Here is a 25370-nt window from a genome sequence, read left to right as displayed (position 1 = left end):
AATAATAATAATAATAATAATAATAATAATAATAATAATAATAATAATAATAATAATAATAATAATAATAATAATAATAATAATAATAATAATATATAGAACGCAGTCGAACTCATGATATTCTGCGTTAACTTACTCTCAGAACTCAAGAAACTGAATAGAGACCGCTGTATCATAGACCTCTGATCAATAATAAGAGAGTACTTCGCCTTGCAAGTACCATGCCCTGTTCCTTCATTCGACTCTATACTGTATACAAATGCTGTAGGATAGGATGAAAATCTTAGCTTTACCACTGCTTTTCTAAACTAAATAATGAAGTGCGCCTGACTCCACTTGCTTACAATACATGGTAATTTTTTTGCGACCGTATGCCTTACGCTCGCGAACTTGCATCTGACGCGAATTAATGACAAAGATTAAAACCATGCCTCCAAATTGTATTGCCATGCCAGATCAAAAAATATCACTGGAAACTTATGAACAGACGGTCTCTAGCAACTGTCCTAGCTAATATTTACTGATGCGAAATGTAGGCACAATCCCTTCGAGCACCTTTATCTGCTCTGTTGTCAAAATCATGAATGCTAGGCATGTCAGCAGCTCCTACGATGCAAAACAAGAGCCACAAATAGTAATTTATTTTTAACTACCCACCAAGTGATCTGCTAAACCAAGCATACGCAAATTTGTTCTGTGGACTGCGTTCATAAATTTATGCTCATGGTTGAGATGCAGGTGCAGACTGAGCAAATTCCGACGGCAAACATGCAGGCAATAAATTCGATGCTATAGGCACCGTTTATGCTAATCTACAAATCCATCTAATCTCAGTACATGTGTGGCCATTTTAGTATGGCAGTTTATTTAACTTACTGTTGATAATAATCATATTGATGTATTTAGCAAATATGTACTGCTAATGATTTTGGGATGCTACATCGAAACATCTCATAAACATTGCAGTTATACACAGTGTATTAAGCGCTTACAGACAACTTATCACTTTGTTTTTGTTCAACCGAAATATAACAGTGTTGCAGTGGATATTGTAGCAAGGATGTCACGAGAAAATAAGCCGATATTGGGATTTTATTTGGCCTAATAAATGATGGATATGCGTCAATAATTGTTGATGCCCTACAAAGTGAAGGCAGTACTATCCATGAAATATGCTGTAATTAGACATCGAGCCTGATCTAGGGTACGGAACAAGCTCAGGCGGTGATCAAATAAATTGATCTATCAAGCTCACGATCTTGCTCTCGATAAATAGTATTTTTACAACGTCGGTTATTATAGTATTTCATATTGCGCATTGTATTATTTAAAAATTAATTTGTTTGAATATAATAATATGATTTAAGGGCTACTTGCCCAGACTTACACTCAGCGTACCTCTTTTTGTTCGGACCGATCAAAATATACTGTCTTGACCTCTCGACAAGAGCTTCCAATTTTAGTGCTCTTGACTGTTGCATATTGGGTTGTAGCTATAACTGTCTGTTGCAACGATAATCAGATTGATTTAGCTTATTCTGATTCAATTGTAAAGCTCGCTGCAAATCACTACGTGATCAAATTAATATTTATTGTAACGCTCAATACTGACTTTTGCACGTTACTGCAGGTCGTAATATTACATTTATTTGAAATCGAGCGATGGCTCCCAATTTCAGCACTTACTGCTAACCAAAAGGTCGTGTAAGGTCTACAATTTGTAATTTTTTGACTGTCGTACTGGCTTGAGAGCTGAATTTACAAATCGTAGGCCATTGATTTTTAAGCTCTGTTTTTAGACTTGAATGGAGCTATCCATTCTCAAAGCCTACCATTAATTCAGCCATTTACAATAAATATTACAATAAGTTTTTTTGAAATTTTTCGCCGTCTAAAAAAAATACATTTTTGGTCGATTCACGTAATTATATTTTTTTGAAGGAGATCATCGTTAGTTACATTCATCAGTAATATTCGATCTGCCGTATATGATATTGATATAGACGACACGGTATTTAATATCATGGTATTGCAAGTGGAACAAACTGTGTAGCTATTTATCTAATTAAATATGCTTAATACTATATTTACGAATTAAATATTTTAACGATCAATAAATTGATGATGCAAACAATCTGCAACCAGTAGCATATATATGCTTTAATAGTGATGGCTCTTTGGATATCTAAGTATTTGAAGACTAATTATAACTCATGGATGGAGAATGCAACAATTATGAGAATTGCAAATAAAAGTATCATCGTACACTTGATAAAACAGAACGGGTGTCTTGTCCATAGAAGCAAGATGCTGTTGTTTAAGTCCAGGATATTCACTCATCGTTGGCTTACCCGGCCACAGAGGATCCATTCACCCACACGCGGTTATCATCAAAGCTAAATTCGAGACTTATCGCCGGGAACTTAGTTAGCTAGTAATTAATCTGACCAGGACGATTAGATACCGATCATGAGACGAAGAGTGAACTACGCTCTCGAATGCGACCATACGGAGGTAGAATGTCATTTAGCAGCCGAAGGGTGTTGCTATTGTCGCCAAGGCAGACCGGAATTTAATTCGGGTCCCAGCGGAGTTGTAATCATTTCGCAGGCCCCGATCTGGGAACTGTTCTGTATCCAGTGCGCACGTAAGTATACCATTAGCATGCCGTTGACTTTGAAGTATTCTGGACTGATCGACTACGCGCAGTATGTCAGCATCAAGAAATAGGATGCCTTGGGCGCTACGCAGACAGTTGTTGTGCCTGCTCTGATAACCGATCAATCAGCGAAGATGGACTCTACCCTATTTTTATGTCTGGGAGAGGTGTTGTCATGGAAGGATTTCGCTGGTCTGATTACTGCGAGAACTGTAAAGGTACGTAACTGGATAAGAATGCTGATTCATTGGCAGAGCATTGGGGAGGTCATGTCGATGAGTATACGTCTTCGAGAACTCGACAATTAGATCAAGATTCTTTTGAAAGTAGTGAAGAGTCCGATAATGAAGAGGTCGAAATTCTTCGCTGTCCCCATAAAGATCATTGTAGCCTTCAATCGACAATAAATTGCTGCTGGTGTATGGACGAAAGACCAGTGGGAGAGTCAGATCGCTACATGATCTATATAGACGGGCGAGGCGATGTTATGGAGGGCACAAGATGGCAGTATTATTGTCATGGTTGTAAAGGTAACTTCGACAATATTTCCACGAACTAACAGGAGATTTCTGGGAGCGGCAGGATCAAGACGAAATAACCGCTGGTTCAGAAGAGGATAGTGGTGCACGAGAAACAGATGAACAAGATGGGCTGACAATAGAGCCCTCGGTGGGCCCTCAATGGCAGAATGCTTCTCGAAGTATCACTACCACGCAGGCGTCACCTCTGTCTACGGAAGCACTGGAAATGGAACTCTCTGAAACCGGCGCTTCACAGGAAACGAACGTTACAGCTCATCGTCGGACCACACGAACCAGAAACACACAGCCCACCATTTCACCGAGACCACCAGAAATGCCGGAGGAAGAGTTGGTCAACATAGATTGCAAGATCTGTTTCTCCCAAGTGGCTTCTATAGGTGGGATATCAGGAAGATGGATATTGAATGTGGCTAACTTCATTAGTCTTTTCTCCCTGCAATCATTTAATGTCCTGTGAGGTATGTTCGGCAATGATTTCAAATTAACGGATACAGTGGTGTGCGGAATCCCTGGCTCCAAGCAGATATCTGTTCACGAAACAGTATGGATGTCCGGTTTGCAGAACAACAATTAAGAGGAAAATTGCGGTATACAGGGGGCTTTGACATGTAATCACGATAGCGTGCTGATGGCCTGTATAGCGCAGATTGTATTATATAATATATTATTAAATACGAAAGTGGCGGTACAGGATCGTAGATTCTGAGTTTAGATTTTACAAACAGAAGTAATCTTTGTTATAGAAAGTGATTGTTGGCTCAATTTGCTCTCTAAAGTCTCTCCAATGTCCGTATCCGCAGCAAAGGTTTACAAGTTCGGTGATCTGGTAAGTTTGCAATGTTGCAATGCTAATTCAAGACCTCGTCAGAAGCTCGCTGGGTCAAGGTAAAGGGCGTCAGTGAGCCCTGTCATAACATCGCAGGTCCAAAAAGCCTACTATTATGATCCGACGGGAAAAGGTAGGCTCAACGGACTGCGGTTTGGGTACCTACTGACCTTTGAGAGCGAGATTGGGAATTTGCAGCCAGAAGAACCCGCCCAGAAGGGTGTGAAATTGATGGTGGGTATATACATGAATTTCCTCGAAGCCGCTCGGAACTGACAGGGCTTAGGTGTTGCCGTCATTGCAATCATAGAGAGAGAAAGCGGTCCTGAAATTTTGCTACAGAAGCAATTTCGCGCACCTGTTAATGGGGTAAGGCCGTGGTCGCTTTTGTCGTTGCTAAGTATCTCCTAGGTTGTTATTGAACTGCCTGCAGGTTTGATTGACCCTAATGAGACACCTGAGGAGTGCGCGGAGCGCGAACTTTTAGAGGAGACAGGCTACTATGGCAAGGCGTACACGACTGGCCCAGTCATGTTTTGTGATCCTGGTAGGCTTGCAAACATTTGCGTTATATTGACATGCAGGATTTTGCAACACAAACATGAAGCTTGTTCAGGTTACGATCGATATGACTGATCCGCGAAATGCAAAGCCAGAACAACACCTCGAAGAAGAGGAATTCATTGAAAACTTTACTGGCGAGTATGCCCAATTTACTATTCTGACTACGTAGTTCCCTTGAGAGAGTTTCCTGACACTCTGAAAAAGTTCGCCAGTGAGGGCTACATAATGGACGCTCGTGTTCATAATATTGCTGCTGGCATAGAAGTCGCGAAAAAGTTCCAACTCTAAGAATTAGTGGCAAATGGCTGTATTTGATGCTATCGGGCTATAAGATCAAACATCGCATGTGTGTTAGTTAGTTCGGTGAGGGGCAATAGTACAGTGTTGATGGCGTATGTATTAATACAAGCCATTTGATATGTCGGGGCCGACCGGCGTCGTATTACCCTGTCTAAGCGCCGATATCGGTTAAAATTTTAAGAGTCAGTTTCGAGGTTATGGGGAAATTCGCTGCGGGAGAAACTGTAAAAAATTCTCACTGCCATTATAAAAAATTTATACATCCTCTTTTTTTTTTTTTCTTCTCTTCCTTTCAATTCAAATTCATTTGTCGCCTTCATACAGCTTCCATACAAATCTAATTTGTTATAACATGGCTTCTAGAAATATCAGCAGATCCATGAGATCTATTACCAGACTCGCATCTGCTACGCAGAAGCGTTCGATCTCGATGATCGCTTCGCGTACTATGCGCCCGGTCGTCCGTGCCGGTCCTATGGCTTCGACTCAGACCAGAGGCATCAAATCGATCGATTTTGCCGGTACGGTCGAGGAGGTTCATGGTATGCTGTTTGACTTCTTCAAATGGAATTAACAGTTTAGAGCGTTCCGACTGGCCCATTGAGAAGCTCTTGGATTATTTCAAGAATGACACTCTCGCGCTCATTGGTTACGGATCCCAGGGTATGTTTAAGTCCTGTAGAAGTGCTTACAAAAGGACACGGACAGGGCTTGAACCTGCGCGACAACGGCCTGAACGTGATTGTGGGCGTTCGTAAGAACGGTGCCTCGTGGAAAGCTGCTCAGGAGGATGGCTGGATTCCGGGCGAGAACCTTTTTGACGTCGACGAGGCTATCAGCAAGGGAACGATCGTCATGAACCTTCTGTCTGATGCCGCTCAGTCCGAGACCTGGCCTCACATCAAGCCGCAGCTGACGAAGGGAAAGACTCTGTACTTCTCGCATGGTTTCTCACCTGTCTTTAAGGACCTGACCAAGGTTGAGGTCCCTTCTGACATTGATGTGATTCTGTGTGCTCCGAAGGGGTCTGGCCGTACTGTGCGTTCTCTCTTCAAGGAGGGCCGTGGTATTAACTCTTCTTTTGCCGTATGGCAGGATGTTACCGGCAAGGCTGAGGAGAAGGCTGTTGCACTTGGAGTCGCCATTGGATCTGGTTACCTTTACAAGACCACTTTCGAGAAGGAGGTTTACTCTGACCTCTACGGTGAGCGTGGCTGTCTCATGGGTGGCATTCACGGTATGTTCCTTGCTCAGTACGAGGTTCTGCGTGAGCGCGGTCACTCCCCTTCGGAGGCTTTCAACGAGACTGTCGAGGAAGCTACTCAGTCTCTCTATCCGCTTATTGGCAACTTTGGCATGGACTACATGTATGATGCCTGCTCTACTACCGCTAGACGTGGCGCTCTCGACTGGTCCCCGAAGTTCAAGGATGCCCTGAAGCCCGTCTTCAACGAGCTTTACGACAGAGTCCGGGATGGTTCAGAGACCCAAAGATCCCTCACTTTTAACTCCCAGGAGGACTACCGCGCGAAGTTCGAGGAGGAGCTTCAGGAGATCCGTGGTCTCGAGATTTGGCGTGCGGGCAAGGAGGTCCGTAAGCTGAGACCTGAGAACCAGTAATCTGTCTCGTTCATAAAATATTTTGTATGATTACTTGTTCGTGACATCAAAGTTTTTGTTGATCATAAAATTCTAGGTCAATCATGACTACTGAAAAGTAAATTGTTTCCATGTTCACGAGTTGCTGAAATTGTGGAAAATGCTTCGCCAGACCTAGTGTCACATTTTCATCACCTCATCAAATTTCTCGCTTTGCACGAAGCCACCCGCCATGGCGGCGCGAACATTTCGTTTAAATTGCGTACGATTTTTTTGAAGATCGGCAGCTGCATCTAAAAATATTTAGCCCAAATCCGTGTTCGTGCTCGATGTAATAAATGAACATACCTTTGTTGAGGGGATCGCCTGCATTTGGCTCTAGGAAAAGGAACTGAAGGCCAACTATGACAGCGTTCCTATAATGCATGAGATTTGTAGACCATTTTCAACTCACAAATTTAGCACGGGCTTCCAGTCCTCTCTTAAAATATTGAGGCAGACGTTTCCCTCCAAGTCGATGTTTGGGTGATAGATCTTAAAGAGGGTCAGTCTATGGCGATAGAGCATATCCAAAGAATAACTTACTTTCTGGGTGCATTTCACCTATCTGGTCAGCTTAGTGCTACTGTGTGTACATACTTTTGGTGGTTCGTGCGGAAAATTGTCATTTATCGCGAATGAAAATCTGAAGCTACCGCCGTTGTACATTCCCTCATCCGGCTCGATAGTGAGCATGAAATTCAAGAGGTCATCGGGATTCGGGAAATGTGTTTGCATCGTCGACGGAAGTGAAAGCTCCGTTAGGTCTGTGTACGTTAACGCTTGTATTTCCAAACACCTCACTAAGCCGTACCTTTTTGAGCTCGTATTTGTGCTGCTGTCACCTTCTTCTTCAATCCTTTGTCACCGCTTGCAGCAGCCTCCTGTTGCTGCTGCTGCTGCTGCTGTTTCATACTCCATATTTTCAACTACTGATGTCAGCGCTCCTCGAAAAACCGCTTTGATCGATATTTTATCGCCAAGTGAACAGATCATTTGCTCAAAGTAGCTCTTACCATATTTACGGACGCACAGCAGACTAAAAAACAGGCAGAGATATAAAAAATCAATGACAGTGAGAAGATTACTGGGAGATGTTACCAAAAGTCATATGGGTTAGGGTCATAATCACCTGCTACGCGAGTAATCTTCAATAACGATTAATTTGTATTCATACAATATTCATTTTATATAATACACTTTGCAATACCGTAAAACAAACTCCTTCATTGCCAGCTTTAAGACATTCCAATAACGTTATGATTTGCCCTCTATTAATTTTTTACGGCACTCTCTTTTCGGACGTGGGACTTCGAAGATTTGATTTTCAACAACTGCATATCTCGCGATAGCTGCTTTATAAGGTGTTCATTTTCCTTGTTGTACTTTGACTCAATTGCCAATTGGTCTTTGAGTTGTATGATTTGCTGACCCTGCATCTCAGCGTAGCTAGCCATCTCTTCAGCATGATTTTGAATCTCCTCTAGACTTAGCTCCAGTTGTATTCTCTCCTGTTTCATTTTCTCGTATTGTAGCTTCCAGAAATCGGGACTATTGTTTTCCAAGTCGGTCTCTTCAGCACATACGGCTTCCTTGGATTCTGTGTTGTTCACCAATTGCCGTAGACAGGCGTTGTTGTCTAGAATAGTGCTGTATATAGTTGGAAGGCGCTCGTTCAAGCCTAAGAATGTAACTTTGAAAGCCTCCGTGCTTCCAGTACAACTTTTATCAGAGTTGGGCTGTTCAAGTACGCTTTGGCCGATCTCTGGATTAGGGATTGCTAAAGGCGTATGCCGTTTCCCTTCAGTTTCAATTCTCTCTCCAGCACTGAATAGGTTACGTGAAGGCTTGTACTTTTGGCGACGCGTATGAGATAAAGTGGGAGTGTCTTCGAGATTGTCATCACCGTAGACGTCTGTAAAGGAGGAACGAGGTGTGAACGGACTGGGGAATTTCCCCGGAAAGTTTTTCGGTAGGCCGGATTTTATTCGTGGTACAGCGGTCTCGTTTTCTGGTGCAACGCTAGCCGCAAACTTGACCGCTTTCTTGGCTCCTATGGTGCCTGGTGTCCGCATAATACCAGCGGGTGAGAATGTATTTTGAGCTTTGAGTGGAGTGGAAAAGCCTTGCTGCGTCGAAGAGTTCGTTGACTGTGAGTTTGATAGGATATTTGTAAACAGAGCTCGCCTCAGGTCTTGCTTTTGGTCTCTTCGATCACTGGTCTTTGGATGTGAATTCTCCTTGTTAGTGGCTTGGCTCTGGCTCTCTGTTCTTTGGTTTGTTGTTTCTTGATTATCAGTGTGAACCTGATGATCATGCATGCGAGTCTCTTTGCTGACGTGGAGGTCATCCAGATTGAACTCCCCATCTGTGGGCTCTTCAGCATCGTCATTGCTCTGAATATGTAGTACATTCTTTTCTAACGGCGCTGGAGTACCTAGAAAAACCCTTGGAAGTGCTCCTAATGCCCAGCTCGAAGGTGCGGGTGTGGGAGGTACAGAATCTGATGTTACTCCTTGATCGAGCCAATTTAAAGCTGCTTACCACGTTGTGCGACGTTTCCCTCCGACTGCAGATTATTTTCATCGGAGGGCTCGAACACCCACTTCAGCATAATGTGTCAAAGTACTGGTGCTATCAATACTTGGGTCGAAGAAGCGCTGTGGTCATGTAACTTGGTGTAAACAGTGAATGGAGTTTCGACGAACAGTAAACAAACAAATTGACGCGATTGCACCTAGTTGTCGCAGCAACGCGTTGGATATATTTATATAAACATGTTGTCACATATGCCCCAATTTCTCACGGTTCAGTTGGGACAAAAAAACATCCAAACGCATGCCCAATGCGCCGCCACCTAATTGTAGGGTAAATGATACTGGCTTTCACCACTATTTCACAGGAGTCAAGTAATTTGATTGTCGACTTTCTCTCAGTGCCTCTCGGGATTTCAGTGCGCCAAAGTTGACCGACCACCCACAGACACAGAAATAAGTGTCATATTACATATCTGCTTTCTTTCATTAAAGCACCCGAGGCTGTTGAAAACTTAGGCAGCATTCACGGCCGTATCAAGTCTATCATATAAACACAGCCATCTACGCAAGAATTTATTGAGATGCATGCCATGGACGCTTGAAATGCATGGCAGTGATAGAGGTGAGAATAATGAAATCGGCGAATGAAGTCGGAGCACGGGCGGGACTAGATCAAGAGCGATACTGACCGTATAAAGCCACGATCAGCTCCGTCACCGCTATCTTCCTACGTACATCGTCTGTTCAGGCCCGACTTCACTAACCAGGCCTCACCTGATATCGGCATAGAAAGAAATCTTCATATCACCGAGACTTCAAGTATGGCGAAAGATCATTACATTGAAACACAATTGAATGAAGTAGAAGCTCTAAGAGCTATTTACATGGATGATTTCTCTGAAAATGCTTCGACCAGTGCCTGGAACGTAAGTTATTTATTCTAGCGCAGGCTGACAGCCAAGAAAACGGCAAGCCCATCTTTCAATATTCGCCTTAAGTCACAAGGTGACACCGGTGAGGATGTGAACGACATCGGAGTTTCAATCACCTTGAGAGTACAAATGACGGCTACCTATCCTCGCTCTGTGCCGACTATCACGTTAACAAACCCGAAGAATTTACCGCAAAGTCATATGCGGGAGATTAACGCCTTCATTAAGAAGCGCACACAAGAGCTAATTGACTCTGAGATGATATTTGAGATAGCATCTGCTATACAAGATATGCTGGAGACATATAGCGAAAACAGAAAGGTTACTACTTTGGAAGGAGAGCGCACCATGCGAATAATGGAAGAGAAGAGTCGCGCAAATAGAGAAGAGGAGGCAAAGAGAAAGACAGAAGAACAAGCGAAAGAAGAAGAGGAGCGAGTTCTCGGTCTACTTATTAAAAAGGAATTAAAGAAGAGAGAAGAATCTCGAGAAGCCAAAATAGCAAAGGCTAGCAGATTTTTGAACGATGATGCAGCTCCTGATAGCACAAACTCTGTCGTTTTTGACAGGATCGTAAATATACGACTTAATGACGGTTCAACGGGATGCTTTCAGAGATTTGATGGTAAAGTTCCTGCTCCATTTTCTACCTCTCTAGGCAAACTTTACATAGTAAAGCCATATTTTGGGCTAGAGGAAGATGATGCATGCGATTTTTCCTTGTTACTGCATGAAATTGAGCTCTCAGAGCCGTTCTGGGACAGTGTCGAGGGAAAGTTGGCGGTGGAGTCACTGGAAGATCAACTAAACATTTTAAGAGACTTTCGTGACGACCATATAGTTCAGCTGTATGGATTCAATATCTCAAGGAAATCGTCTGGCTCATGGATTATAGATATTCTCACTGAATATCCGACAATCGGCGTCTTAGACGATCTACTACAGACGGTTGGTACAGTAGCACACAATGTTGCACGCGAGTGGACCATTCAGCTTCTGGAAGGACTTGAGAGCATTCACAAAAGAGGACTGTACCATAAACGTATAGACCTTCGTTCAATATTTCTGTTTAAAGAGGATTCGGGTATCACAGTGCCAAAAATTGCCAATGTCAGCTACTTCGCTCGATTAGAAGAGATGAACAGTAGCCACTCTTTTACTGCTACGTCGTCTCGCATGTTGGTTCCGCGCAAATGGCCTCCGCCGGAATTTTCAACTTCTGATCACTATCGACCTGGCCGAAAATCGGACATCTGGGATTTCGGAGTGGTATTTTTGCAGTTGATACTAGGAAAATCAGCAATTCGAGACTATGATAGTCCCCACGAAGCTATCGAAGTATCAGAACTATCAGAGTCTTTGCGAGATTTTTTGCTGATGATTTTTCGAATGAACCACAAAAAGCGCGTTTCTGCTTTTGACTTGCTACCCACGCATTTCTTGCGGGAAAACGCAGAAGTCACTACGAATATTCTGTCTACTAGTCCACCCGCATATCCAGCATCACTGAGCAGACGAGCGAGCTCCTCCATAGACGGTAGGAGCTTTAGGGTTCGTGAAGGCTCGATGTCCATGCATAGGTCACGGTACTTACAGGATTTTGAAGAAGGTCAATTACTTGGTCACGGAGCTTTTGGTGAAGTCGTTCGTGCCAGGAATCGCTTGGATGGGCGGTTTTATGCCATCAAAAAAATACATCATACGCAAAACAAGCTCTCTAGTATTCTTAGCGAAGTAATGCTATTGTCGAGATTGTCTCATCAGTACGTTGTTCGATACTTCACAGCATGGCTAGAGGAGGACTTTCTGTTTAAGGGGGAAGCTCTTAGCGAGAACGCCATCATGTCTTCAGATGAGGAGAGTGAAACGGATGATCAGTTGGTGGCCTCTCAGGAGTTTTCAGCTTTGAGTGGCCTAGACTTCATCTCGAGCTCAATGCAGGACCTTAACGTTGACTTCGCTTATAGTACGGATGAAGAAGCAGATGACCAACCAGCTGGATATGGTGCACTACGCTCGTCATTTTCTATACGCCGCGCAAATACCAGTAAACTGGTACGGAGCACTTTGTTTATCCAAATGGAATACTGTGAAAACCGCACTCTTCACGATCTTATTAAACATGGCTTGTACGAAGATCCTGACGAGTACTGGCGCCTACTTCGCCAAATTCTGGAAGCATTGAGTCACATCCATAGTCAAGGAATTATTCACCGAGATTTGAAGCCGACGAATATTTTTATTGATCAGGAACAGAACTGTAAGCTTGGAGATTTTGGCTTAGCAAAGAATGTCCACAGTGAAAATGTCGTGGCTAGTGGAACGGTGGGAGATGAAAACCTTACGACCGATATAGGGACGACCTTTTATGTGGCGGTGGAAGCACTGGGTGGGATGGATGGAAATTACAATGAGAAGGTGGACATGTACTCTCTGGGGATCATTTTTTTTGAGATGTGCTATCCATTCAGCACAGGAATGGAGAGAGTGCACGTTCTCAAAAATTTACGTTTACCAACTATTAAATTTCCTTCTGAATTTCTATCTGAGAAAAATGAGCTTCAAACTAAACTTATAAAATCGTTACTTGACCACAATGCCGATAATCGGCCATCGGCTGCGGAACTTTTGAGATCGGATCTTCTCCCGGTCAGAATAGAGGATGAAACAATACAACAGACGCTCAGAAGTTTGAGTAAGTTGCCATGCTCGTCGATAGTATCATCACTAATTTAGTAGCTGATCCGTCGTCACCATGGCTGAAACAAGTGCGCGAGGCTCTCTTCGCGCAACCATACGATCTCGTCAAAGATTTACTATATGACAAAATTCCGGTAACGTAACTTAGCTGTGCCTCACTAACTTATAAGGTCGAGACGTGTACAAAAGATTTGGTGCTACGTTTCCAGATAAAAGAGAAATTAACCTCCATTTTTAGACGACACGGTGCAGTAGAGATTCCTAGTCATTCAGTCGTGTTCCCAAAGTCTCCAGTCTACAACACCGCAAACAGAGTACAACTCTTAGATGTGTCAGGAACAGTCCTTCAACTTCCTTATGATTTGACTCTCCCAAATGCGAGGGTGTTGGCTCGCGTCAAACCGCCGTATAGACGCAGCTTCTGTTTCGGCACCGTGTACAGGTCAGAGGACCCATCCGGCACGGGGGAACCAAGAGGATTTGGTGAAGTCGATTTCGACGTCCTATCCAATGATCCATCTGACTTCGCGCTGGCTGAGGCAGAAGTTATGAAAGTTTTATCGGATGTCACAGACGAATTTTTCAACAATGAAAAGACGCCGGTTTGCTTCTACCTCAATCATTCTGATTTACTGTAAGCTCCACTGTTATTTATGATACTGACAGCTTAGCGATATGATTATGGATTTATGTCGTATAAGTAAGGCACAAAGGCCTTTTGCGCTGCTCGTTTTGAGCAAATTGAATATTTCAATGTCTATGAAAGATGTGAGAAACGAACTACGATCAAGATCCACAATTTCATCGACTGCAATTGACGATCTCGAGAAGTTTAATTTCAGAGGTACGCATCTTTATTATGACAAAATTTAATCAAACAGATGATCTCCTCGCTGCTTCCAGTCGTCTCCAGCGATTGTTCGAGGCTGCTCAGTATCAAACTGATCGTCTCTTTTCAGTAAAGAAGCATTTGGAGCTTGTCGAAAAGTGTGCAAAGAGATTGGGAATTGCAAACGAGATATACCTGGCACCGCTGAGTAATTACAATGAGCGATATTACCATCGTGGAGTTATGTTTCAGATGATAAGAGAAGGTAAACGGCCAAGCGTGATAGCTGGCGGTGGAAGATACGATAGTTTGATCAAGTCTTATCATCATCCCCAGTTTGCAGGCGACAAGCCTGCTAGTGCCGTGGGCTTCAATTTTTCATGGGAATATCTAATGGCTTCAATGGCCAAAGATCAGAGGTCAGGAGGAAAGGTACAACGCAATGACGAGGGAAGACAACGGCGTCCGCTTTTGCCCGCTACTTGCGACATATTAGTAAGTGTTCCGGATGATGCGAACATGCAAGATGTAGCTCTAGATATTATACAAGAGCTTTGGGCGAATGGCTTCAATAGCGAGCTGGCGTCAGTTGGAGACAACAGGGAGGCATTGCTTGCATACGCAAAGCAATCTGGAATCAATTGGATGGTATCAATAAAGCCACAAGGAGGACATGGTTCCAGTAGCTTCAAACCTCTCAAGGTCAAGAATCTTCTTCGAAAAGATGACATAGACATGGACAGATCTGAGCTTGTCTCTTACTTTTATCAGGAAATAGGTGAGCGGGATAAGAATATCTACAATAGTACAAGAATGGCCCAGTCTACCTCTGCGAAGACTAGTCAAAGTCAGGTTTTCATAACAATAACAAATGATCCTGAAAAGGGCGAGAAAGGTGCAAAGCAGAACAAGGGGGGCGGCCGCAAAGTCAACAAAAGACCTGTCGATATGAAGTGGCAAGAAAATATATCAGCTGCTATTAAATCGTTAAGCAATGCTCCTGTTCTGGCCGTTGACCTCTCTAACGACATCTTATCCTTACTACCAGCACTGACTTTCACGCGAGAGGGGCTTCGAAAAGGCCTTAGTCTGGCTCCTGCGCTTCAAAGACCATTATTTGGACGACTCATTGACGCACTACGTGCAGAGCTCGAAAAAAATACAAAATGGGTCATAGTCTATTCTTTCCGCACAGACAAAGTTGTCATATGCGATCTCCAGAAATAGCCGACACTCACTTCGCGCATCATTAACTTGCGCATTTACTGACGAATTTAATTATGTCAATTTATCTAATACCAATAATACATCTAAATTACATCTGAATTATACTATGAAATCATCTTTTTTGTCTTTTTGCAACCGAGAGGTCGTCTGCAGTATCAAAAGCATCCGGTAATAGTTTTCGAATAACCTCAGCTGCTTGTTCTTCCAGTCTACGTTGTTCGCGGGCTCGAGACAGAGGGTTGGGATCGACGGTGGCCCAACGCACGTTCAAAATTTCGTTATTATCCAAAGACTGATGAGCCATAGCTTCCTTTGCAAATTGAGCATTAGCTTCATTTACATAAGTGACGAAAGCGACTCCTCGAGCATTCAACACTCGTACTGATGTTAGCGATATGATAATACGCACATACTTCTCTCAATATCTCCCCACTCGGCAAAATGCCGGGCAACAATCTCCTCTATATCATCTGTGACATTTATTCTCCCGACGTAAATTGTGCGATTTTGCCGCATAAAACTACCAACGCCACCCATGTCGTCTCTGTAGTCTGCCTTTTTTTCTCTTCCGAAACAATCAACGTTTGGATTAAAGATGTCCATCACAGTCGGAAGACGGTGTAGATAGCTGCAACTTTTTCTGGGGTCAGTAATATTCGAGTCAGCAACGTACCCATGCGGGCATATTCCTCTAGCAAAAAATAAACAGAAAAAGCTGCCTGTGATCTTATCTGCCTTTGTATAACCGGAGTCTTTGGCCAGGTTGCAACGACCCTCTGCATGGGTTTGGCTTAAATATTTATCTTCACGATCACCACCGCTCCATTTGTTATACCAGATGTTGAAAACGGTACCGGTCTGCGCCGGGAGGACGCGTTCCTTCAGTGTTTCAGGATCAACTTGCGGTCTGGCTGGCCGTTTCTTCTTTTTCCTTTTTCCATGCTTTTCTGTCGTACCATCTGAGGCATCATTTACTTTAGAAGATATAGCATTGGCAGCATCGCCCTCGGCTGTGTCTTGTGGTTGATCTTCGCGACCGACTTCCTCCACGATATACTCTATCGATTGTTCTTCCGGAGTTACATCGTTATGATCTATATTTGCAGCTTGGTCATTAGGATTTTCCCGTTTATCGCTGTGGATAGGTACTTCAGCGCTGTCAGCCATGTTCTAGAAGACGTGTGACCAGGGAAGTTTCAGTGAAGTTATCGTTTTGCTTAAAACCAAATTTGTTGCCTCTACAGTCGATTTGCAAGCCGGGTAATATATATTGCCAATGCTACCATACATCAGACATCCCAGTCATCCTCGCTATCAGCGTCATCATACGAGCCACCTTTCGTGCCTAAAGAGCCTTTTTGGATATCGACAGCGTAGCGTTCGATCAGTTCTTTGGTTAGCTCGCTTATCGACAGAGTACCTACTGCACTTTCGTAATTGATTCTCCAATGCTCTGACATCAAACGCATCCGTATTGCCTAGCTTTTCAAAGCCTACCAATCTCATACATTCCATACCGTCAACGAAGCCGAGTACACAGGGCAGGACTTTAACATTAAGCTTTGTTACCAGAAAAGGCGCGTTCTCAACGTTTACGCTTATAAATCGCGTCTCCAAGTGCTTAGAGGCCAGGTCCTATATAATCAGCCATCTGACGCAAAAAGATACCTACACTTAACTTTCGTTGCATGATCTCACACCTCTTGAAATCAGCATGGAAGAAAAGTAAAACTGTCAGTTTTGTAGAGCTAGGGGGTGTCAGGTAATCTGTACGCAACAAGGATCATTGGACTTACGTGCTGATGCTTAGAACTTCCTTCTCTGTTTTCACCTCAGATAGCTGTCCGTGTCCTGAATCAGCACGCCGTCTGGCTGCAGTCATTCTTTTTGTCAGTGCTTTTCATGATATACCGTACTGAGTCTGTAGCTCTTGCATGCGCCTCTCGCGTATGCTCTGAAGCGCCGCGTCGTCCTCGTCAATTAAATCCAGGAACTCATCGTCATCCTTTATGGACTCATTGTCCGAGAGTGCTGCTGACCCGACCAGCTGGTCTGTGTATTTTTCAAAGACAGTAGCTGTTATTCTATCCATCTGTTGTACCTTCGTGTAGCATTACCAGGGAAGGCGTTTGGCTGTTTACAAGCAAATGGCTACGCGTTGTGCAAGAGAACTGATCTGGCTAACTTGATATAGCTACAATTAGATTTCATGAACCAGTATTTTACAACCTAAAAAGTATGTACCCAAGACCGTTTAATATACATTATGCACTTCTCGCGCCGCCACATAGAAATTGACCTACCTCTCACCCGTCACGAGTTTTTGGGCATGTGAGAGTGCATGCCAGGCAAGATTTTTTAATTCATTCTGCTCCGTCGATGCAGACAAAAGGCTCACCAGCTGTTTGATCCCTTGAGGGTCTCTAAGCTGCGGGCATACTCCAAATGCAGAAAAATGAGGGAAGCCACACAACCGACAGACCTCTATAGGTGCAATCCTTGTGGGACAGTGTCCAGGTTTATGCCGAATATGCTGGCCATCACAAAAGTATAGAGGCCCGGTAGCAATACTCTCCAGCTTCTGAAAATCGTCCTTGCCTTGTATCGATGTAATTGCAGTTGACCTGACATTTTCATACCTTCTCCCCTCTGCCTTTAACATTAGCTCAATATTTCTCGCAGAACTTACAGATTTGAAATCCACACAGCTACCAAGGTCATCACGCACTGTCACCGGAGAGCTCGCCTTTGAGATGAGAAGCCAGAGATCGTCATCAACAGATGGTTTTTTATGTGTTACTCTTCGAGTCGGAGGCTTTTGAATGTTTCCTTCCAAATTATTCCATACTCTCGGCACAGAGCCAGAGTATTGATTGTCATCTTCAACCAAGTTCCGAAGAGAGCTACTGGATTCGAGTAGTTTGTCTAGCATAATAGCGTTCTGCTTGGCACCAACAAGAGACTGATTATCGAGCTCGAACAGTTCCGGCAAGCCTGCCTGTAGTATTGACATTAGTTCCAAATTCGAAAAGGTAGAGTCGTCAATGAATTCACAAGCCGATGCGCCTGCTGATGCGGCGCACAGTTTTTCTGCCAACCTTTCTTCAACTGTGTGCTTCGAGGTCATGTAATACACAAGAATTGGCTTTTTGGAAGCATGATGCGATTGAAAAAACAGCTGAAAGTTGATAGGAGAGAGATCTTGCTCATAAGCAATTGCTACATCAACGGATGCTGTTGTCAGTTGTAATTACGAAGAGACGTACCTGAGCTTATCCCAGATGGCGTGCACTTTGTAGACACTATTACAACAGAAACGGCGACCTGACGAGAGTTAAACTGTTCAATTCTGCGTTTCTTCTCAGTGGGCACCATTTTATCGTCCTTAAATTAGTTGAGAACGGTGGAGACTTACAATCCGAAGAAACTTGATTTTCATGCTGTAAAGAAAATCCTCCAAGATGTCCTGCTTGTCAGCAAGTAAATATTTGATGGCATTACCAAAACGTCGTGGTATTTGGTGAAAATCAGGACTCTACCGCCTGTTATGACTATTTTTGGAAGCAAGGTTGCGAGGAAATGTAGCTTATTACTGGCTAAAACCAAGGTGTTGAAGGACTCCACGGAATTCTGTGCTTGTTCCTCCAATTTATCGTCATATATGTACGGATGAGCGAGGCAAGTTCTGAGCTTTCTGAACAGCTTTGTAATTTCGTACCTAAGTACGTCTGGATATGCTTCTCTCTTCCCGCATAGAATTCGTATCAAGTCTCGATTTTCGACTAGAATACTCTTATAAATGTACTTCTGTAATTCTGATAGATCAATCGGCACGATTATCTCCACCAGCCTTGGAACAATGCCATCCAAGTTGGATCTTGTTCGTCTCAATGTGCGTGTCCTATAGTAAGAATGCTAGTCACGATCTGCTACGTACTCCAGTAGTAAGCCTGCATCGCTTGATAGTTGACTTTCCGCCCTTGACGTCGAAAACTCGAGAAATCTGTCGTTAGCATATACATTCGATACCACTAACCCAAGAGAGCTCTGGATCTCTTCATGTGTATATTTAACAGTACTATCTTAGGGGTCAGTTGAAGGCTTCCGATCAGACGCACCGAGAATAGCAACCTTAAAGCAGACCTCCAGGTTTAAGATTGTCTCGTGATCGAGTGGCAACCAGTGATTGAGGATCATAAGCTTCCAACGGAATGAACTCAAGAAATCCTTCTCGTCTCGTATAATATCAGAACTCGCTAGAACGATGTGAACAGCTAAATTGGAGAAAGAGTTCTTGCGCAAAACATAGTTCTTTTGAACTTCTCTGTGCAATTGAGTGCCACTCAAGACACCGACTTTCAGATCTCTTGAAAAAGCTTCTAACCTAGATTTCCATTGTTGAAGATTTTGTGGAAGTGATATCATGATTACTGGGAATTCTTCATATGTCAAGCACATCTCTGAAACAAAGGCTGATATAAGCTGGTCTCGACCGAGCGCTACATCATCGGCCACAAAGCAATGACGCCGCTGTCTCCAGTTATTGTATAGCCATCTCTTGTTAGAGCGCTTAATGTTAACAACTTACTGTAAGCCTTCGATCTGCAAAGGCGATAAGTGCTGATCCGTAAAGCTATCGACAGGCCCAAGACGGTCAACTTCAAGAGCTTTGAGCTGGGCTTGTCCCTTCTGCCCCAGATAATTTCCTATCAAATATTGACGATACGCTACCCGGAAGGAGCTTTTTGTAGGTTCCTCTTTGAGAGCTTCTGCGACCGAAATCCAAGTCACTTCTGTTAGCCGGCATATTAGGCGACACATACGATCTGTATATGAAAGAGCTTTCCATTTGACCAGGACTCGACACACATCGTCAGCATTCGCTAATGCTACATTTATCGAACTATATCCCATATCTGCAAAGCCTCGGTCATGTGAATAAACCGCATCCAGTACTAGTTCAACGGTCAAATATCCGATGGGTATCGCAACTTTTGCAGATGAGAGTGGACAAGGATCACTCTTATGAAAGGATCGGAGAAGCTGTGAGTTACAAATCGAAATTACCCAATCGCCACGAGCCCAAACTGAGGCCAGATAAGAATCTTCGCTAAACTTGATGAGGTATTCGCGTTCGTGAGCCGGCGTTTGAGCGAGTTTTTGAGTGAAGTCTCTGTCAACTGGCCTCCATGTTATAATTTTTTCTGGTCTTTTCACAAATTTTCGGCAATCTCGACAGCATGATTCGAGAGACCTTTTGTCGCCCGCAAGTGACTGGTCAAGCGCATGAGCGTCCTTATCCTGCGAATATTCTTGGAAATGTGCTGCTCGCTTACACCGGGTACACCGGAAAGAGGAAAGCATTTGCGGTGCATGGCTAGAGATTGAAGTTGCTCTCGGCACAGAAATCTCGCCGACACACAGGTAGCATCTGTTTGTATGTTCGCCGTCTTGTGATCTGCAAAATTTGCAAACGAATCTTCGTGAGCGCTTGATGTCTGCTAGCTCGCTCGTAGAAACGTGAAGACAAACATCATGGCAAGAAAAGGTACAGCTAATGCAGTTGAGCAATAAGCGCTTGCCTGGAGTTTTAGTGCCTTGCTTGCAAATCTCACAAAATTTGAAATTTTTTTCAACTCGAGCATTCGAATAGAGGACACCCGCTGTATCATGTCCATGAAGTTCACTCGATCGAAGTCGTTTACGGTCGAGTGATACAATTTTCGTCAGATTGCCTCCCTCAGCAGGACTCTCGTCAAGATTTCGCTTGTTTGAGAACTTCTGCGGTTGATCAACGCCAGAATCAACGTCTTTGAATTCCACTGATGTGACCTCGCTATCATCAGAAGTTCGATCATCGTACTGCGCCACATATGAGCTCAGCGTTGTGCGGTCGGACTTTCTCGCATATCCTCTGGCACGATTAGCGATATTATGGATGTAATTTTGAAAAGCGAGTCGCCCATTTTCGTAGGATTCGTGTTTTCCGTATGGTAGCTTGCAGGTTAGCTTGAGCTTAGTATGTATCTTACTATCACCCTATCTCCACTGGCAAGCTGTGCTAGAAGCCACTCAGACTTAAATTGATGCAATATCTTTGAAATGAACCTGCTGCTGTCATACCGCTTGTACGAGCACAGTGCGCCGGAATCTAAAGGTGGGATTACTACCCTGAGCTGGGGTATTCGATGCTCGTTTGGCCTGTCGTCGAGCTGGTCCAGTTCTATCGACATAACGGAAAATATGTGTGTTCTCTGAAATGTGGAAATGTTTTGATTGTATATATACGTTTATGATTTATTTATTCATTAAAGTTCAACTGGTAGACTTTGAAACCTTAAAATGCAACAGCAATCTCTAATTCCTGTGCATGATCAATGCATTCTATTTCATAATGTATCTAATACAATGCTGCTAACAATAAATCGAAATTATCTGCAATTACCACCACGTAGATGTGTTAGGGGAGGACATAAATCGTGAATAAAAAATCAAAACACATTTCTAAACACCGGGGGATACCATGCTGAACATGTCAATTATGGGACGCTCACAACCTTACCTTCGTCCTCTTGTAGATATGCTAGTTGTTCTTTTGGTATTATACCATCTTTCAACAAAAGACCATTCGTCCTCTGATTTTTTTGTTAGATATAGTGTTTCCAGATAGTTACCATCTCTTCCCAGTACGGTTCTGTCGTTCCGACGTCACTCCCATGGTTATTTCTGTAGTTCATCCGTGGCACATAAATCGATTTGTCTTCCGTTCGATGCTTCAAGCTACGCAAGGCACTAACGGGCTTCTAATTTCATGTAAACGCAATCTGGAGTAGTCAACTTACCTGAGTGCTAAAATCGTTTTCGCTGCCGCTGCTATTCCCATCACTTGCGCCGTCCGACGGCTCCACAGAGCTTTTGTTCTCTGACTCCGTTGCGAACGTGTCAGGCGATTCAAGTCGCTGCAAGAACTCCTCTGGTGGATGAAACACTCGCAGCAACTTGCTACCGTATTAAACGAGGTAGAGATATATTACTTACTGTCGCGAGTATACTTTATTTGCTTTTGAAATGAACCGTGCCTCATTTCTAAGCGCATTAGGCTGGCCTAAAGTATTTGTACCGTCACAGCCTATATAGCTAAGGTTATCGATATAGACGACGGGGACGACCGCGCATTCTTTTCGGGTGAAAATGTCAATACAGTGCGTGACACAGTCTGACGACTTTTGAGAGAAATTGAAATTCACAATTCCCTTGTCGTCTATGCAAGCTGATGGCAGTATATGAATTTTCACGTCCTTTACACTGACGATACAGCCCTTTGTGTCTGAGGTTATCCTGCGCCCATAAAGTCTATCCTGGTCAGACTCATTTATGTGATTTTCCTTACTCGTAAAATGATGTGACAACTGAGTGATCAAGAATTGCCTGAATTGTGTGCCCTTTGTCAGACAGGAGCGCTTGAATATATTGCTGGGGAGGGTTTGAATGAAACGAAAGGAACTTTGGTCAGAAAATACAACGAGTAGAGCATATACCCTGACTATTTGCACTGGACGGTTCAAGGTAACGCTGACCGGATACTGATCTAGAGTAGCATGTGCATTTAAAACGTTCAAGACCACCTTTCTAAGGAACGGCTTTCTTAAAGTACTGGTCATCATGGAGCGATAGCTATTGAGCTTTAAATCGGCTTTTTTAACTGTCTCCAATAAGACATATCCATTGAATTGCTAGTTAAAGAGGCATTCAGTGTATTGATGCCGTTGAAGTCTTTTATTGTAGTGTCACGACGCATAACTGACGCGCGAAAAGTAAATTAGCCACAAATTACCGTCAGCCACACTACCAATTTTATTCCACTTTCAAACTACAATCGTCTGTCAACGACAAGAGTATTACACATATCTCAATATGGAGGTAAGAATGAGTCTCACAATACAAGCCTAACACTTGAACAGAGCAGATCATTTACATACTGCGCGATCTGCTCCTTTCCTCCAGAGGTGAGTTTATGTTGAAGCTTAGACTAAGATATGTAGTACTGCGAGTTCAGCGGAAAATTCAAGAAATGCAAAGAATGGTTAGAGAAAGCGCACCCGGATCTATTTCAAAGACTCTACTCCGAAGGTATGTTAAAAGAAGAACTGCCATTTGACCGATAAAGAGTCCCTCACTGCGGCAACGGCTGATATGTCACTGGAGACTAAGGAAAAGGTTGAACGTGAGATACAAAAGATGCAGGCCAAAGAAGCAAACAAAGCCGAAAAGGAAATGAAGAGAATGATGGCATCGAAAGTGATCATAAAAAGAGTTGAAAGATCAAAAAGAAAGCACGTCATTGAAATTTCGGGACTGGAGGTCTTCGGTATAGATCTTAAAAAGCTCTCCAAGAAATTTTCCTCTAGCTTCGCTACTGGTGCCTCTGTCACCAAAAATCCAGAGGGGAAGGAAGAGATTGTTGTTCAAGGCGACGTAGGAGACGAGGTAGAAGATCTCATATCTGAGATGCTGGAAGAAAATGGACTCGACGCAGTGAAAATTGAACGGACAGAGGTAAAACCCAAGAAAAAGGGCACCTCGTAAGTCTCTTACTGCTAGCTTCACAACTAAAATCATATGAATCAGTAGCTTAGGATGGTTTATACCAACGATGTATTGTACAGTATATTCAATGACTATATGTTGACACTATTAGCTATCTTGTCATGGAGCTCTTGCGTTAATATGCAGATGAAAGTCTTTTGAGTTCTTCATAAACTAAGAATACCACGGCACTAGATGGTGCAGCGCGAAGTGCAGTCATTCCACAGCCTCTATAGAGAGCAGGGATACCTCCAGTTCGGTACATTGCTAGACCTACAGCCCAAAATCCTCTCTTTTGCGTAGTCCTACTAGGATCACTCAGAACTGATTCGGTCTGCATTCGACTTTTGATGCTGTCAGCCGGGAAAAGCGACAAATTATAGACTATCCCCGCAATAGCACCTGCCATCATGGAATCAGCTCGAGAAGGCGCTTGATCTGCTAATTTGCTTCCTGCGCCCTTTCTGTGCTGAAGTATGCTATTGATGTATTCATAAGCGCCAAACCAGGCTGCTGAACCACCAGTCTCGCGGAACATGGTACCTAGCTGACCTGTCCAGAAACCTGAAATACCCGATTGTCTGTAAACGGACTTTGCTAGTGACATAGCGCCCATAGGCTCCCGCTGGGATTTTACTAAACAGTCAATTCAGCACTTGTTTAGCATACCTTTGTGCCAGCCAGATTCTTGGCTCGTTCCTCTCGTGTCGTATTGCAAAAGATTCTGAACTTGCATTTTACATTTGATCAGCTCTATAGGAGTCAAAATAAAAGACGTGACAGCACCGCTGGCAGCACCACAAAGCACTAGCTCGTCCAATCGCAGCCTCGCCGTTCCATCACGATTGTGGATAAAAGTTTTCAATAGGGACTGTGCGACATTGTACTGAGGTCAGATCCAGATCTCAATTAAACTCACGCTTAAAAACAGTGAAGCGTTTTCTGCGGCAGCGCCCACAAGAGGAGACGCAATACCCTAAGTATCAGAAATGATCGAGCATTCGAACTCACTCTGTAAAACCCTTTAAAGCCCTCGTTACGCAGCGTCTGCCTTATACAATCGAGAGGACCTTTAAATCTCAAAGGTTTATCGTCGGGTTGAGATTGCAGACGAACCTTGACTGTATCAAATGGATATTCGATGAATTTTCCGGCGATACCAGCAATCTGAAAGTCAGCAAACTGATGATCGGATGAGTAATACCGATCCGAAGCTGATCTCTTTTGCTGACTCGATAACTGTAGGTGAGAGAGGCTCCATTAAGGTCCAAAGTTGGGTGTCACAGCGGCATCAGATTCGCAGTATTGCAGCAAATGAAAGCCTGAAGGGAAAGGAAGTTGCATCAGTGCATCATACCTTGTAACCTACTGTCTAGTGCTAAAAACAAAAATTACGTGGGAAATTCGGTTGGGTGTACTCGAGGCTTGTTGCCTAAGCGGAAAACATCTTCGCGCTGCTAAAGTTTTGCGTATATATATTTGCATACGCTAGCTCAGCACCCCCCTTCGGCATGGCATATGCTCAGTGTAAGCTTCTCTGCGTAGTACGAGACTGGTCTTAAATGCAAATAAAAGAGTGAAGGCTTGGTATCGGTTGAGTCTCAATCAAACTACAGTTGGTGTACATGGTTTACAAAGCCTTCTTTGTTTTATACCTCACAATTTTTTAATCAATCCTCGCTATTGCGATGGGACATGCTTGAAAACTCGCAGGACATTCGCGTTGCTTTGCAACGTCAAATAGAGCTATTTGGTCACACCGCTCTCTCAAGTCGTCGCTAAAACTAAGCACATCATACTTGCCTCATCAAACTGTTGATCCTAAAGAGGGTATCTCATGAGTCGGTCACTGCGCAAGCGCAAAGCATCCAGCTCAACGCTCTCAGCGGAATCAAAGCATATAAAGGTCGAAGAGCAGAGGTCTTCTTCGATCGAGATCCAGGAGGATATTTCCACTGCCGCTGGCCCTGACAGGTGCGACACATCGTTGCCCGAAGATGAGAATGCGATAGTGTTCCGCAATGGATTGC

The 25370-nt window shown here is 43.6% G+C and overlaps 12 protein-coding genes across 12 annotated transcripts; 5 read left to right on the top strand and 7 right to left on the bottom strand.

Annotated features, from left to right (window-relative positions):
- Window positions 1-2647: 2647 nt before the first annotated feature.
- V1510DRAFT_420191 (uncharacterized protein) lies at window positions 2648-3880 on the top strand. The gene is made up of 4 exons (XM_066934421.1): window positions 2648-3189; window positions 3225-3578; window positions 3625-3659; window positions 3696-3880. Exons 1-4 carry the CDS (start codon window positions 3081-3083, stop codon window positions 3804-3806), a joined length of 609 nt encoding a protein of 202 aa, XP_066787881.1. The 5' UTR covers window positions 2648-3080; the 3' UTR covers window positions 3807-3880.
- Window positions 3881-3906: 26 nt separating this feature from the next.
- On the top strand, window positions 3907-5172 carry V1510DRAFT_420187 (NUDIX hydrolase domain-like protein). The gene is made up of 8 exons (XM_066934420.1): window positions 3907-4027; window positions 4060-4086; window positions 4124-4160; window positions 4205-4261; window positions 4314-4396; window positions 4439-4574; window positions 4612-4725; window positions 4761-5172. Exons 1-8 carry the CDS (start codon window positions 3986-3988, stop codon window positions 4877-4879), a joined length of 615 nt encoding a protein of 204 aa, XP_066787880.1. The 5' UTR covers window positions 3907-3985; the 3' UTR covers window positions 4880-5172.
- Window positions 5173-5243: 71 nt separating this feature from the next.
- On the top strand, window positions 5244-6511 carry V1510DRAFT_367770 (ketol-acid reductoisomerase; the record flags this gene model as incomplete). The annotated part of the gene is made up of 3 exons (XM_066931319.1): window positions 5244-5433; window positions 5474-5554; window positions 5589-6511. The coding sequence occupies 3 exons, from the start codon at window positions 5244-5246 to the stop codon at window positions 6509-6511; spliced, it is 1194 nt and encodes a 397-aa protein (XP_066787879.1).
- Window positions 6499-7618, bottom strand: V1510DRAFT_420186 (ubiquitin-conjugating enzyme/RWD-like protein). Its single transcript, XM_066934419.1, has 7 exons — window positions 7546-7618; window positions 7344-7458; window positions 7130-7296; window positions 7076-7093; window positions 6945-7024; window positions 6839-6906; window positions 6499-6783 (listed from the first exon to the last, which is right to left on the bottom strand). Exons 1-7 carry the CDS (start codon window positions 7546-7548, stop codon window positions 6671-6673), a joined length of 564 nt encoding a protein of 187 aa, XP_066787878.1. The 5' UTR covers window positions 7549-7618; the 3' UTR covers window positions 6499-6670.
- Window positions 7619-7665: 47 nt separating this feature from the next.
- Window positions 7666-9261, bottom strand: V1510DRAFT_420182 (uncharacterized protein). The gene has a single exon (XM_066934418.1). It carries the CDS (start codon window positions 8848-8850, stop codon window positions 7804-7806), a length of 1047 nt encoding a protein of 348 aa, XP_066787877.1. The 5' UTR covers window positions 8851-9261; the 3' UTR covers window positions 7666-7803.
- A 626-nt stretch (window positions 9262-9887) lies between these two features.
- V1510DRAFT_367910 (kinase-like domain-containing protein) lies at window positions 9888-14754 on the top strand (the record flags this gene model as incomplete). Its single annotated transcript, XM_066931328.1, has 6 exons — window positions 9888-9992; window positions 10029-12693; window positions 12738-12832; window positions 12869-13332; window positions 13370-13542; window positions 13580-14754. 6 exons carry the CDS (start codon window positions 9888-9890, stop codon window positions 14752-14754), a joined length of 4677 nt encoding a protein of 1558 aa, XP_066787876.1.
- Window positions 14755-14788: 34 nt separating this feature from the next.
- V1510DRAFT_420175 (uncharacterized protein) lies at window positions 14789-15959 on the bottom strand. The gene is made up of 3 exons (XM_066934417.1): window positions 15428-15959; window positions 15168-15394; window positions 14789-15135 (listed from the first exon to the last, which is right to left on the bottom strand). Exons 1-3 carry the CDS (start codon window positions 15919-15921, stop codon window positions 14867-14869), a joined length of 990 nt encoding a protein of 329 aa, XP_066787875.1. The 5' UTR covers window positions 15922-15959; the 3' UTR covers window positions 14789-14866.
- Window positions 15960-16002: 43 nt separating this feature from the next.
- On the bottom strand, window positions 16003-16942 carry V1510DRAFT_420169 (thioredoxin-like protein). The gene is made up of 5 exons (XM_066934416.1): window positions 16671-16942; window positions 16551-16637; window positions 16427-16502; window positions 16179-16389; window positions 16003-16144 (listed from the first exon to the last, which is right to left on the bottom strand). Exons 1-5 carry the CDS (start codon window positions 16844-16846, stop codon window positions 16044-16046), a joined length of 651 nt encoding a protein of 216 aa, XP_066787874.1. The 5' UTR covers window positions 16847-16942; the 3' UTR covers window positions 16003-16043.
- V1510DRAFT_420162 (uncharacterized protein) lies at window positions 16943-21028 on the bottom strand. Its single transcript, XM_066934415.1, has 11 exons — window positions 20787-21028; window positions 19578-20751; window positions 19343-19544; window positions 18873-19309; window positions 18791-18836; window positions 18692-18757; window positions 18256-18655; window positions 18170-18220; window positions 18021-18138; window positions 17444-17988; window positions 16943-17407 (listed from the first exon to the last, which is right to left on the bottom strand). The coding sequence occupies exons 1-11, from the start codon at window positions 20985-20987 to the stop codon at window positions 17054-17056; spliced, it is 3594 nt and encodes a 1197-aa protein (XP_066787873.1). The 5' UTR covers window positions 20988-21028; the 3' UTR covers window positions 16943-17053.
- Window positions 21029-21091: 63 nt separating this feature from the next.
- V1510DRAFT_407830 (uncharacterized protein) lies at window positions 21092-22415 on the bottom strand (the record flags this gene model as incomplete). The annotated part of the gene is given in 6 exon segments (XM_066932428.1): window positions 21092-21138; window positions 21317-21389; window positions 21597-21756; window positions 21793-21859; window positions 21875-22015; window positions 22145-22415. The coding sequence occupies 6 exon segments, from the start codon at window positions 22413-22415 to the stop codon at window positions 21092-21094; spliced, it is 759 nt and encodes a 252-aa protein (XP_066787872.1).
- Window positions 22405-23470, top strand: V1510DRAFT_420160 (translation initiation factor SUI1). The gene is made up of 4 exons (XM_066934414.1): window positions 22405-22674; window positions 22716-22760; window positions 22797-22884; window positions 22922-23470. The coding sequence occupies exons 1-4, from the start codon at window positions 22669-22671 to the stop codon at window positions 23338-23340; spliced, it is 558 nt and encodes a 185-aa protein (XP_066787871.1). The 5' UTR covers window positions 22405-22668; the 3' UTR covers window positions 23341-23470.
- A 6-nt stretch (window positions 23471-23476) lies between these two features.
- V1510DRAFT_426779 (mitochondrial carrier domain-containing protein) lies at window positions 23477-24601 on the bottom strand (the record flags this gene model as incomplete). Its single annotated transcript, XM_066935173.1, has 5 exons — window positions 23477-23976; window positions 24010-24226; window positions 24260-24316; window positions 24352-24522; window positions 24545-24601. The coding sequence occupies 5 exons, from the start codon at window positions 24599-24601 to the stop codon at window positions 23477-23479; spliced, it is 1002 nt and encodes a 333-aa protein (XP_066787870.1).
- Window positions 24602-25370: the final 769 nt, after the last annotated feature.

The sequence above is a fragment of the Dipodascopsis tothii genome (assembly GCF_038497935.1).
Source record: "Dipodascopsis tothii strain CBS 759.85 unplaced genomic scaffold V1510scaffold_24, whole genome shotgun sequence".
NCBI lineage: Eukaryota > Fungi > Ascomycota > Lipomycetes > Lipomycetales > Lipomycetaceae > Neoaidaea > Neoaidaea tothii.
This window is presented reverse-complemented; position numbering and strand designations above follow the sequence as displayed.

What these genes read in the sequence shown, in the direction of transcription:
- V1510DRAFT_420191 (XM_066934421.1), top strand. Translation starts at nt 3,081, where the DNA reads ATGGACGAAAGACCAGTGGGAGAGTCAGATCGCTACATGATCTATATA. An exon ending in CTCCCAAGTGGCTTCTATAG is followed by an intron (nt 3,579 to 3,624) that starts GTGGGATATCAG and finishes TAACTTCATTAG; the next exon opens with TCTTTTCTCCCTGCAATCAT. An exon ending in ATCATTTAATGTCCTGTGAG is followed by an intron (nt 3,660 to 3,695) that starts GTATGTTCGGCA and finishes TAACGGATACAG; the next exon opens with TGGTGTGCGGAATCCCTGGC.
- V1510DRAFT_420186 (XM_066934419.1), bottom strand. An exon ending in TGGAAGCCCGTGCTAAATTT is followed by an intron (nt 6,907 to 6,944) that starts GTGAGTTGAAAA and finishes CATGCATTATAG; the next exon opens with GAACGCTGTCATAGTTGGCC. An exon ending in AGGCGATCCCCTCAACAAAG is followed by an intron (nt 6,784 to 6,838) that starts GTATGTTCATTT and finishes AAATATTTTTAG; the next exon opens with ATGCAGCTGCCGATCTTCAA.
- V1510DRAFT_420160 (XM_066934414.1), top strand. An exon ending in TCTGCTCCTTTCCTCCAGAG is followed by an intron (nt 22,761 to 22,796) that starts GTGAGTTTATGT and finishes TAAGATATGTAG; the next exon opens with TACTGCGAGTTCAGCGGAAA. An exon ending in TCAAAGACTCTACTCCGAAG is followed by an intron (nt 22,885 to 22,921) that starts GTATGTTAAAAG and finishes TGACCGATAAAG; the next exon opens with AGTCCCTCACTGCGGCAACG.
- V1510DRAFT_420169 (XM_066934416.1), bottom strand. Translation starts at nt 16,846, where the DNA reads ATGGATAGAATAACAGCTACTGTCTTTGAAAAATACACAGACCAGCTG. An exon ending in ATGCAAGAGCTACAGACTCA is followed by an intron (nt 16,638 to 16,670) that starts GTACGGTATATC and finishes ACTGACAAAAAG; the next exon opens with AATGACTGCAGCCAGACGGC. An exon ending in TCATGCAACGAAAGTTAAGT is followed by an intron (nt 16,390 to 16,426) that starts GTAGGTATCTTT and finishes CTGATTATATAG; the next exon opens with GACCTGGCCTCTAAGCACTT.
- V1510DRAFT_420175 (XM_066934417.1), bottom strand. Translation starts at nt 15,921, where the DNA reads ATGGCTGACAGCGCTGAAGTACCTATCCACAGCGATAAACGGGAAAAT. An exon ending in AGAGGAATATGCCCGCATGG is followed by an intron (nt 15,395 to 15,427) that starts GTACGTTGCTGA and finishes TACTGACCCCAG; the next exon opens with AAAAAGTTGCAGCTATCTAC. An exon ending in GTGGGGAGATATTGAGAGAA is followed by an intron (nt 15,136 to 15,167) that starts GTATGTGCGTAT and finishes CGCTAACATCAG; the next exon opens with TACGAGTGTTGAATGCTCGA.
- V1510DRAFT_420162 (XM_066934415.1), bottom strand. Translation starts at nt 20,987, where the DNA reads ATGTCGATAGAACTGGACCAGCTCGACGACAGGCCAAACGAGCATCGA. An exon ending in CTTTAAGGTTGCTATTCTCG is followed by an intron (nt 18,837 to 18,872) that starts GTGCGTCTGATC and finishes CTGACCCCTAAG; the next exon opens with ATAGTACTGTTAAATATACA. An exon ending in GCTGTGTGGATTTCAAATCT is followed by an intron (nt 17,408 to 17,443) that starts GTAAGTTCTGCG and finishes CTAATGTTAAAG; the next exon opens with GCAGAGGGGAGAAGGTATGA.
- V1510DRAFT_420187 (XM_066934420.1), top strand. Translation starts at nt 3,986, where the DNA reads ATGTCCGTATCCGCAGCAAAGGTTTACAAGTTCGGTGATCTG. An exon ending in CAGAAGCTCGCTGGGTCAAG is followed by an intron (nt 4,087 to 4,123) that starts GTAAAGGGCGTC and finishes ATAACATCGCAG; the next exon opens with GTCCAAAAAGCCTACTATTA. An exon ending in TTCGCGCACCTGTTAATGGG is followed by an intron (nt 4,397 to 4,438) that starts GTAAGGCCGTGG and finishes AGTATCTCCTAG; the next exon opens with GTTGTTATTGAACTGCCTGC.
- V1510DRAFT_420182 (XM_066934418.1), bottom strand. Translation starts at nt 8,850, where the DNA reads ATGCATGATCATCAGGTTCACACTGATAATCAAGAAACAACAAACCAA.